At 39.4% G+C, this 12067-nt stretch overlaps 1 protein-coding gene across 1 annotated transcript in view; it reads right to left on the bottom strand.

The window, feature by feature from the left end:
- RB1 (RB transcriptional corepressor 1) overlaps positions 1–12067 on the bottom strand; it is a 239554-nt gene that overhangs the window by 165278 nt on the left and 62209 nt on the right. The window contains exon 5 of the mRNA XM_090258651.1: positions 445–483. Within this exon, the coding sequence (XP_090114777.1) occupies positions 445–483 (39 nt within the window). The remainder of the gene's footprint in view (positions 1–444; positions 484–12067) is intronic.

The raw sequence follows: 12067 nt of genomic DNA, 5'->3' as shown, positions 1-12067 counted from the left end.
AACATTGTTAGCAGAAATATAAAGATTTGGGTTATTCTACTGTACCAATTTAACATTATGCTTTATTAATTTTTCCATAGTCATTCACTTTGGAATTAACAAGTGAAATTAATAATAGTTAAGTATTAAATATACAACTTCCCTTTATATCAATAACCTTCAAAACTACAGAAAATCTTGTACTACTAGAGATCTTAATATAGATTTTCAAATTTATTCTTACGCAAAAATTGTGCTCTGAGTCTTAGGTAATAGATAAAAAGCCTGTAATAGACATTCAATAAAGATTTAGTCAATGATTTGCATTTTTCTCAGACTTGATTATACATTGCACTGAATCAACTTCCACCTTATTAGTTCTCCCTCTCAACATGTTTGGAATCACTACAGAAAAATCTTTTAAAAAAACAAAAAGTGAAAAATAACATGCTCTGAGCTACTTACAAACTGCTTGGTTGTGTCAAATATATAAGTTCACATGTCCTGAAAGGAAAAGAATAATTATATTAACATTATGGCTTTTTAAAAAGTTACTTTGTAACTTTTTCATAATTTAGAAGTCAATTTTATCATGCTTTGTTACTCTTACTTTAAGAAAGATGTTTTAAAAACAAAAAGTATAGCATTATAAAAGTTAAAAGTTGGTTTTTCCAATTTATGACATTTCACACACATTATTATAATATCTAATTACAAAAGAACTTAACTTGATATGTGCATTTGTACTTGAATCTTGATCTTTTTGAATCCCAGATCAGGTCATAAATGCCTGTTTCACCAAGAATATCACTAAAATGACAAATATGGAAAAGTACCCCAAAACATACTTTTTTAGAACAATGACTTCCAAAATGGCAAAGTAAGGATGTCTAAAGAATTGTTTCCAGTGTAATAACTATAACTGGTGAAAATTATGTTTTTAAAAAACATTTAAAGTTTGGAAATTTTCCTAAGGTAATAAAAACCAAAAAAGGGAACATTTCTTCAAAAAGAGCTATTAAATCTTAGTAAGAACAATGACAGTCTGTGGAATTCAGGAAAAACTCACTTCCTCCTCCTCTCGAGCCCAGCATTTACAAAGTTCTAGCCTGGACAGGTGCAGCCAAGACACAAGGCTCCCTCTCACCTCAGCTCACAGTCTAGGACTATCTCTTTAGGAAGGGCAGTATACCAGCATTTTTCATAATCCCCAGCTCTGTGTTGCAGAAGGTCTATTCCAGGCAGGAATAGCTGAGAGGTCTGGGGCTCCCTTCTTCCTCGCTCATAAGGCAAAAACTCCAGGAAGAGGAGATCAAGAATAATGGGACCTTGATTTCTCTTGCCCCAGTTAGCTGATAAGACAGAGGTTCCAACGAATAAAGGCAATCTGAAAAGAAAAGGGCCACAGCCTCTTCTCAAAACCTCAGTCTTAAAGCAGACATGTCACTCCAAAAAAGAGGACACTGTCCCCACTCTGAGTGGCACAGAAGTATTGCCCAAGGGAGAGGTAGGCCTCTCCTGAAGGGAATTGACTTCATCTGGAACAGAGTGTAGGGACAATCAAGGCCAAAAGCACTATTTAAAACAATGGAGATTTTGGTGGTAAGCAAGTAATAGGAGGTTGGCAGCTATATGAGAACAAGCTAAATCCTAAACCATCCAGGAGAGAACCAGGGGGAAAAAAGCTAAGAAGAGCTCTCTTGAGGTCAGAATAAGCCTCAAGACTGGACTCAAAGACTACTCCTTCAAAGGAAGACAAATTTAAATGGATCAGACTATGGAGCAATTTATTACACAAGGCATGTTCAAAAAAAAAAAAAGCAATTGGTGAGCAATGAGTGAAAAGTAACAGCTAAGTGCTATATCAACAGAGGCAGTTCACTTTAACAATAAAGATCATGGAAAAAAATTAGTCAAAGAGAGCCCAACTAAAACCACTATCACTTCAGAGTGACTGTACATATGTCCAAAGTTATACGGAGGAGCAATAACAGAGGCTATACACTAGGGGAGAAATAGACTTCACTGAACTAGTACAGCTAAACCACTAAACAAATAAACAAGAAAACAATAACAGCAAGACCCAGGATAAAGGAGAATCATTATCTAGAACTACCAAAATGTTATCGAAAATGCCAATACTCAAAAATAAATATGAAAGCATAACCACTACATTAGGAAAATGCAGAAAATAGAAACTGCATTTAAAGAGCCTAGGTGTCAGAATTACCAAATACTTCAAAGCAGCTTTTATAAATATGTTCAAAGAACTAAATGAAATCAGGCTTAAAGCAGAAAGAACTATATGCTGACAAAGTTCCATCCAACAGAGGGTATCAATAAAGAGGCATAAATTATTTTAAAAGAACCAAATGGTAACTTGAATTGAAAGGTACAATAACTAAAATGAAAGATTCATTAGAGGAGCTCAACAGTAGATCTGAGCTGGAAGAAGAAAGAATCAAAGCACTAAACTTAAAGATAGATACCAAGAAATTCGTTTGAAGAATAAAGAGAAAAAGAATAAAAAAATATGAAGAGGCTCACAGAAATGTGGGAAACCAAAAAATAACAGAGGAGGAGGCAGGGAAGGGAGGGAAAACAGAAATAACACTTAAAGAAAGAATGGCGGAAATGTTCCCAAATCTGATTAAAAACATTATTCTACACATCCAAGAAACACAAAATTCCAGACAGGATGAATGTAAAGAGGTCCACACCCAAATATATCATAGTAATAATGATGAAAGACAAAGAGAATCTTGAAAGCAGCCAAAGAAAAATGTCCCATCAAATACAAGGGAATCAGCAGCAAACTTCTCATAAGAAACAATGACAATCAGAAGGCAGTAGGATTACATATTCAAAGTACTGAAAGAAAAAAAAAAATCAACCCAAAATATATCTGCCAAAACTATATCTCAAAGGGGATATTGAAAGAAAAGCATTCCTAAACAACACAGAATTTGTTGAGAGTAGATTCAACTTATTAAAAAAAATAATAAATTTCGCAAGCTGAAAACAAGTGACCCAACATAGTAATCACATCCACATTAAAAAAAAAAAAATGCACTGGCAAAGGTAATTATGTTACTATAAAAGATGGTGTCATTGAATATTTCTTCTTCTTTCTCCTCCTCATTGAAGTAAAAGGCAACTGAACATAGTATATATAATTGTACTATTGGACCTATAACATATGAATATGTAATGTATGTGACAACAGCAGCAGAAACGAGGTGGGTGGGATACAAGATGTATTGAAGTAAACAAATGACACTACTAGATGCTAAAATGAATCAATGGGAACAAAGTGAAGAACAAGAATGGTAAATAAGAAACTTAATATAACAAACTAAATATACACTGCTCTCTCTTATACTCTCAACTACTTTAAAAGACAGAGAACTCAAATGTCTATAAACTGATGAAAGGATAAATTGTGGAATAGTTATACAATAGGATAATATTCCATAGCAACAGTAATGAAATACTGAGGAAGATCGGAAGATGGTGGTTGAGTAGGTGAAAGCTGAGTCCACTTGCTCTTGCCCCAAACTCAAATTTTCAGCTAATATTCCAAGTAAACTGAACTATCAACGGAATCTTAGCTGACAGGAAGCTTTGACCCAAGGAGTACAGTATTAGCTTCACATAGTCAGTAAGGAGATTTGATAAGTTGAAGCAGAAATACCCTGTGCATGGCATCTGCTGCAGTGGAGAGACCAGGCAGAAACCAGTGTTATATCTCCCTCCCCTACTGGAGTAGGGGGCCTTAGTCCTGTACAAAGACTCCCCCCAACCCTAATCCTAATCGGGAGTGACTTGGGAGGATATACAGGATCTGGCCAGTCTACACAAACACATAGAGCAGCATGTCCATGGCTGCAGCACCAAACCAGAGACTATCAGGGGCAACACCTAAATTGGTTGGAGGCATTAGAAGACTGCAACAGGCCATGACCAAGAGAGACATTTTGCTTTTGGGGGAGGTGGCATGCATGAAAAACTGGACAGTGACACTCAAAGAGTGCCACATAGAGATGTTTTAAAAGGAGAACTGAATTGTGGCTGGGCAGGGACCATGTGCACAGCTGCTCTTCCAGTAAAGAGACCAGATTGAAAGTGCAGTTCATTCTCACTGAATCCAGCTGGGCAGGGAGTTCAGAAAGCAGAACAGCTTAAAAGGAATTGCTGGGCGCCTGCAAGGTGCAGCTAGCAAGCCGGGGGCTACGCATAACAGAGATTTTGGGATTATATTTCCTTCAAGAGCAGTAGGCTAGGAGATAGACAGGCAATAGTTTAGTGCCTGAGATTCTTTGCACCCAGTCAAAGCCCGCTCCCCCCTCGCAGAGTAAAAGCCTCTGGGAAGGGAAGAGAGTACCCAGCACCCCTTCCTGCAGGATTGCAAGCACCACAGCCAATGGAGAAGCTCTGTAGAACAGTCAGGTCAGGCTCTAAAACCTTCCGCTGGGTGAATATCCTAACAGAAGGAAAGGGAGAAACCAAAGGGAGGTCTTTCTGAACTTTTTCAACTGCAACAAGATGCACTGGTTCCTCAAACCCTATTTCACTGAAACCAGCTGGGCTGAGAATGCAGAAATCAGCACAGCAAGGGGAATTCAGGGCCCCGTCCAGCCTTAGCTCTTACAAAGAACTGCCATCAGCACCAAGCAGGAAAGAGCCGACCATCTCACACAGACAGTCCCCTCTCATGAAACAGAGAACTAATTCATCAGAAACGAAACACTATAGGAAATAATCTGGGTTAGACCAAGATGTGTGGCGCAGGGACAGGGGAACACACATACAACCTATCCTGAAGACTGAACAGCACCACCAGAGAGATCCAGGAATCCCACCCTCCCAATCGCACCAGTAGCCCCCTCTACAGGCAGGTGGAGGTACAGTGCTGCTAGATGTTAGGTGGCCCACCCCGGGGCCTTGTGCTGATAAAAAGCCAACAGGGCACAGTAGCGCCGACCAGCCAGGACAAAGCCAAGCCTTAAGGAGACAGGACCGCTTGTAGCCTCAGCCTGCCTAGAGCTGATGGGGTAACGATGTGACATTACCAAAGTCGGATCCAGAAGAAGACAACAGGCAAACAGCAAACTCTGCTGAGACGAATTTCACCTCATTCTTTGGCAGTATTTGCGTTATTTTTTTCTCTTGCATAGCTTTTTAACATTTTTCTGTTTCTTCCATTTTATTCCTATTAACGTTTTAAATTTTATTTTTATTTCAAATATATTTTACTCTTCTCTTGCCTTACTACATTTTTCATTCTTCCTTCCCTTTCCTATTCTCATTTTAAATCTTATTTTCTCCCTTTCTATGCCTTATTTCTATTCCTTATTCTATTTCTCCTCCCTCTAGCATCTCAAAATCATTTTTCTTTCCTTTAGTCATCTCACATACATTTTTCCTTTCTTATAATGTCCTTATTTTCTTTTCACATTTATTAATCTTCACTCGTTATTGATATTGCAGTTGTTGATGTTTTTCTTCAGTTTACTCCTATTTGTTCACAATTTTTTTATTTTCAAATATCATAGTTTACTCTTCCCATCCTACTCCATTTTGCCTTCCTCCTGGCCTTTTTTATTTTTGTTTAGAATTTTACTTTTTTCCCTTTCATAGCATGGTCTCTATTCCTTACTCTATTACTTCACCTCCCTCTATCCCCTCAAAATCACTTTTCTTTCCTATAGACACCACACACTGTTTTCTCTTTCTTATAACATTCTCATTCTCTTTCCACCCTTATTATGTGCTCATTTGTCATTGATATTGCTGCTGTGGTTTTTCTTCAATTCTGTACCTATTGTTTCACTATTCTTTCATTTCAAACCTATTATACTCTTCCCTTTTGTTACTCTATTTTGCCTTCTTCCTTCCTTTTTCTATTTAATTTTATATCTTATTTTCTCCCTTTCTTTGCCTTGTTTCTAATTCCTGTACTTATTATCTCTCCTCACTCTACCATCCCTAAATCATTTTTCTTTCCTTATCTTCTATTTTTTTCTTTCTTATAATATTTTTATCCCTTTTCTACCTTTATTAATCTTTGCTCATTTGTTGTTCAGATATCTGAGTATCCAGCTCAGGAGATCAAAGAGACAGCACCACTGAGTCCCACAGGACTCCTACCATAGAAGGCCACCATACAAAGACAGGGAGTCAAAGCAGGTCAATCTAACATGAAGAAACAAACAAAAAGAGTAACCTAAAATGGGAGACAAGGAAACAACCCCCAAACAAAAGAAAAGGTGGAATCCCCAGAAAAAGAGCTAGATGAAATTGAGGCAAGCAGTTTATCAGACATGGAGTTCAAAATAAAGGTCAGTGATGCACAAGGAACTCAAAGGAACTTTATGGGAGTTACAAGGAACTGAGTGGGAACTACATCAGCATGAAAAAGCACATAGAATCAATTAACAAGAACCAGCTGGAAATGAAGCATACAGTATATGAAATGAAGAAAACTCCAGAAGAAATTAAAAGCAGTAGAGTGGATGAAACCTAGAATCAAATCAATGACTTAGAACACAAGAAAGCAAAAAACAACCTATCAGAAAAACAAGAAGAAAAAAGAATCCAAAAAATGAGGACAAGTTTAAGAAGTCCAATATATGCATCATAGGGGTGCCAGAAGGAGAAGAGAAAAGGCAAAAAATTGGAAACCTATTTGCAAAAATAATGAAAGAAAGCTCCCATAATTTGGTGAAGGAAGTAGACATGCAAGTCCAGGAAGCACAGAGAGTCCCGAACAAGATGGATGTAAAGATGCCCACTCCAAGATACATCATAATTAAAATGCTGATGGTCAAAGATAAAGAAAGAATCTTTTTTTTTTTCTTTTGGTTTTTCAATTACAGTTGTCCCATTTTTATCCCCAGTGCTCCCCCCGACCCAGCCCACGCCTACTCCCACAATCATATCCCTCCCCATTGTCCAAGTCCATGAGTCATTTATACACATTCCTTGACTAAACCCTTCCCTTACTTATCTCCCTTCTCTCCCTCTCCCCTCCTCTCTATTGACTGTTATTCTGCTCCGTGTTTTATTTAGTTCATTTGTTTATGTTGTTCTTTAGTCTCCTGTATTAGGTGATATCATATGGTATTTTTCTTTCTTTGCCTGGCTTATTTCACTACGCATAATTCTCTCTAGTTCCATCCATGTTGTCGCAAATGGCAGTAGTTCCTTCTTTCTCTCTGCTGCATAATATTCCATTGTGTGAATGTATCACAGTTTTTTAATCCACTCACCTACAGATGGGCACTTAGGCTGTTTCCAGCACTTAGCTATTGTAAACAGTGCTGCAATGAACATAGGGGTGCATAAGTTCTTTTGAATTAGGGTTTTAGGACTTTTCGGGTATAATCCTAGCAGTGGAATCTCTGGTTGAAAAGGCAGTTCCATTTTTAGTTTTTTGAGGAAATGCCAAACTGTTTTTCATAGTGGCTGCACCAGTCTGCATTCCCACCAACAGTGCAGTAGGGTTCCTGTTTCTCCACATCCTCGCCAGCACTTGTTGTTTGTTGATTTGTTGATGATGGCCATTCTGACTGGTGTAAAGTGGTATCTCATTGTGGTTTTTATTTGCATCCCTTTGATGGCTAGTGATGTTGAGCATTTTTTCATGTGTCTATGGACCTTCTGCATGTCCTCTTCGAAGAAGTGTTTGTTCAGGTCCTTTGCCCATTTTTTAATTGGGTTGGCTGTTTTCTTGATGTTGAGTCTTATAAGTACTTTATATATTTTGGAGATCAGTCCCTTGTCTGAGGTATCATTGGCAAATATGTTTTCCCATATGGTTGGTTTCCTTTTCATCTTGCTGATGTTTTCTTTTGCTGAGCAGAAACTCTTTATTTTGATGTAGTCCCATTTGTTTATTTTTTCCTTTATTTCTCTTGCCTTAGGAGATGTACCCGTGAAGATATTGTTACGTGGGATGTCTGAAATTTTCCTAAAGAAAGAATCTTAAGAGCAACAGGGAAAATAACTTAGTTCTAACAGGGGCAATCTCATAAGACTGTTAGCTGATTTCTCTAAAGAAATTTTGCTGGCCAGAAGGGACTGGCAAGAAATATTCAAAATCATGAAAAGGAGGGACCTATAGTCAAGATTGCTTTACCCACAAAAATATCATTTAGAATGGAAGGGAAGATAAAGAGCTTCTCAGGCAAAATACTAAAGGAGTTCTTCATCACCAAGCCATTATTATATGAAGTGTTAAAGGGACTTAAGAAAAAGAAGATCAAAACTATGAACAATAAAATGGGAAAAAAATACAAATCCCTATGCTGCATCATTCCCCATGCTGCAGAAGCCATCTTTCTCAGGCAGAGCACTCCCCTCCAAGTGGCATTAGCCTGAGGGGAAGCAATAGCTCCACCTACAGAACTTACTCTGCCCCACCCTGTGGTTCTTAAGCCAGGCTGCTGATTACAGCCTTAGACTATATTGCTGACCGGTATAACAATAGCAGAGTCCACTTGTTTAAAGGGCCCCCATGGTCCTAGAACATCTGCAGACCCATCCACTCTGGGAACGACAGCCAGGGCAACAGCTAGAGAGGCACCAGTCCCATGCGAAAGTGGGAGAAGTGCCTGGAAAAGGGGCAAATGCTGGGTAAGCAGCACTGTTCCCTCTCAGACCCCTCCCCGACATACAGCGCCACAACGTGGTGAAGCAGGTCGCCCTGTACTGATGAATACCTAAGGCTCCGCACCTTGCAATGTAACAGGAGCGACAGCTCTACCTAAGGCACAGGGGCAAATAAACACAGGAGCATGTCAAAATGAGGAGACAGAGAAGTATGGTCCCAAAGAGGGAACGGATCAAGGTTTCAGTGGGAGAACTAAATGATGAGGAGATAGCCAACCTAACAGATGCAGTATTCCAAACATTGGTGATAAAGATGCTCACAGGCTTGACAGATATGCTTGAGTACAGCAAACACATAAGAGAAGAAGTGAAGGCTATGCTAAGTGAAACAAAGGAAAATCCACACAAAACCAATGATGAAGGGAAGAAAACCAGGGTTCAAATAAATGATTTAAAACATAAGGAAGAAAAATAGTTAACCAATACAGAATGAGGAAACAAGAATTGAAAAAAATAAGGAGAGGGTTGGGAACCTCTGGGACAACTTTAAACATGCCAAAATCCAAATCATAGGGGTGCCAGAAGGAGAAAAGGAAGAGCAAGAAATTGAAAACATATGTTGAAAAATAACAGGGGAAAAGTTCCCAAATTTTGCAAAGGAAATAGACATACAAGTCAAGGAAGCACAGAGAGTCCTGGGTGAGCTGAACCCAGAGGGGACCACATCAAGACATATCATGATTAAAAAGCCAAAGGTGAAAGATAAAGAGAGAATCCTAAAAGCAGCAAGAGAGAAGCAGAGAGGCCTACAAAGGGGTGCTTATAAGACTATCAGCTGATTTCTCAAAAGACACTTTGCAGGCAAGAAGGGACTGGCAAGCAGTATTCAATGTGATGAAAAGCAAGGACCTACAACCAAGATTACTGTATCCAGCAAAGCTATCATTTAGAATAGAAGGACAGATGAAGTGCTACCCAGACAAGGTAAAGCTAAAAGAGTTCATCATCACAAAGCCATTATTATCTGAAATTTCAAATGGACTTACTTAAGAAAAAGAAGATCAAAACTATGAACACTAAAATGACAACAAACTCACAACTATCAACAACTGAATCTAAAAATTAAAACAAAATCCAACTAAGCAAATCAGAATAGGAACAGGATCAGTTATGGGGATCATTTGGAGGGTTATCAGCTGGGAATGGGAAGGGGAAGAAATGGGGAAATGGTGCATGGTACAAAATAGGGGAAAGTTAAGAATAATATAGGAAAGGGTGAAGCCAAAGAACTTATATGCATGACCCATGGACATGAACTAAGTGGGATTGGATTGCTGGAGGAAGAGGGGCACTGGGCAGAGGGGAGCAAAGGGGAAAAACTGGGACTACTGTAACAAGATAATCAATAAAATAAAATAAAAAAGAACAACACTGAAAAACATAAGGCATGGAAGCTAAATAACATGGAATTAAACAATGAATGGGTCAACAAGATCAAGAAAGAAATCGAAAGGTACATTGAAACAAATGAAAATGAGGACATAACAATCCAAAATCTGTGGGACACTGGGAAAGCAATCCTAAGAGGGAAAAATCATAGCATTGCAGGCCTATCTCAGAAAAAAAAACAAAAAACAAAAATATAAGAAAAGGTTCAAATAAACAATCTAACTTCACACTTAAAGGAACTTGAAAAAGAACAACAAACAAAGCCCAAAGTGAGTAGAACAAAGTAAATAATAAAGATCAGAGGGACTTCCGGCCAAGATGGAGGCTTAGACGGACACGCTCAGCCTCCCTCTACAACTAGAGAGGAATACAACTACTTCAAAACAAAAGATAACTAGAAATTCCAGAAAATAAAACTACACGGAAGCCCAACGTATGAAGTTATAAACCAGCGGCACCCTTTGGGCAGGTAGGAAGAGCGAAAGTGGGTGGTGCTGTTTGCGGTCACACCAGGGACAGAGGCAGGGAGAACAATCCCGGCTGCAGTTGAACCCCGGCAGCTTGCAACCCCAATGCTGGGGAAAGCAGCCACCACATCGCCTTGAACAGTGAGGCCGAGAGGGCGGGAGGACGGATCCCGGTCTCCTAGCGGAAAAACTGTGTGAATCCATCTTGGACCCCCACCCCCACACAAAGCGCCACAGCGCTGCGAAATAGGTTGCGGAAGGCGCCGGTTGCTGGGTTGTGACCACAAGCACCACAGCACGGCGACAAAGGTTGCTGGACCACCGCCGGTCGCAGGGTTGTGACCACAAAGCACCACAGCGTGGCAAAAAAGGTTGCGGATTGCCACGGTCGCTGGGTCGTGACAAGTACACAGGCACCGCCCCCTATAGCCGGCCCAAGAAAACAAAACGCCATCTGTCAAAATGAGGCAGACAACTATAGAAATCCCGGTGGCGCAGCTCACCAGGCAACAGATGAAGAATCTGACAGATGAACAAATAAGAAACCTGTCAGAGGCTCAGTTCAGGGCCATTGTTATCAGGTGGCTTACAGAATTAACAAAAGATCTGGAAATAGATGAGAAAGAATTGAAAAACACTCACACTGAAAGGAACAAAACCACATACAAGACAGATGGTGAGGAAATAAAATCCAGAGTTCAAATCAACAAACCAGAACGCAGAGAAGGAACAGTCAACCAGTGCAGAGAGAAAAAACGGGAAGCAAGGAAAATGATGAGAGGATCAGAAACCTCTGGGACAGCTATAAAAGGCCCAACATAAGAATCATTGGTTTGCCAGAGGGCAAAGAAGATGAACTAGAAATTGAAAGATTAAGTGAAAATATAATAAAGCAGAACTTCCTAATCTTGGGGAAGGAAATAGGCTTACAGGTCCAGGAAGCACAGAGAGTTCCAAAAAAACTGGACCCAGGGAGAACCACTCCAACACACATTATAATCAAAATGTCAAAAGTTAAACATAAAGAGAGAATCTTAAAAGCAGCAAGAGAGAAGAAAAGAATCATGTACAAAGAGGTCCCAATTAGACTATCAGCTGACTTCTCAAGGGAGACCCTGCAGGCAAGAAGGGACTGGCAAGAAATATTCAAAGTAATGAAAATCAAAAACCTACAACCACGAATACTCTATCCAGCGAAATTGTCATTCAGAATAGAAGGGCAGAGAAAGTGTTTCCAGGACAAAACAAAACTGAAAGAGTTCATTAGATCCAAACCACTGTTATATGAGATGTTAAAGGGACTGGTTTAGAAAAAGGAGGATCAAAACTATGAAATCTAAAATGAAAACTGCATCACAAGAAACAACAACAGAAGCTAGGGAATTGAAACAAAGGCAAACTAAACAGGCAACGAGAGTGGAAAAAGAACTATAGGTATGGGGAAAATATTGGGGGGAGGTCAGCAGGGAGGGGGAAGGGGGAGAGGGAGGGAGATGATATAGAAATTAAGGAGCATGGTAGGAGGGAATGGAATAGACAGAGAGGTTGAGAAGAACTAT

This window comes from Furipterus horrens, unplaced genomic scaffold (genome assembly GCF_987537825.1).
Source record: "Furipterus horrens unplaced genomic scaffold, mFurHor1.1.pri manual_scaffold_12, whole genome shotgun sequence".
In the NCBI taxonomy this organism is placed as follows: Eukaryota; Metazoa; Chordata; class Mammalia; order Chiroptera; family Furipteridae; genus Furipterus; species Furipterus horrens.
Note: the sequence above shows the minus strand (reverse complement) of the source record. Positions and strands in the feature narration are given on the sequence as shown.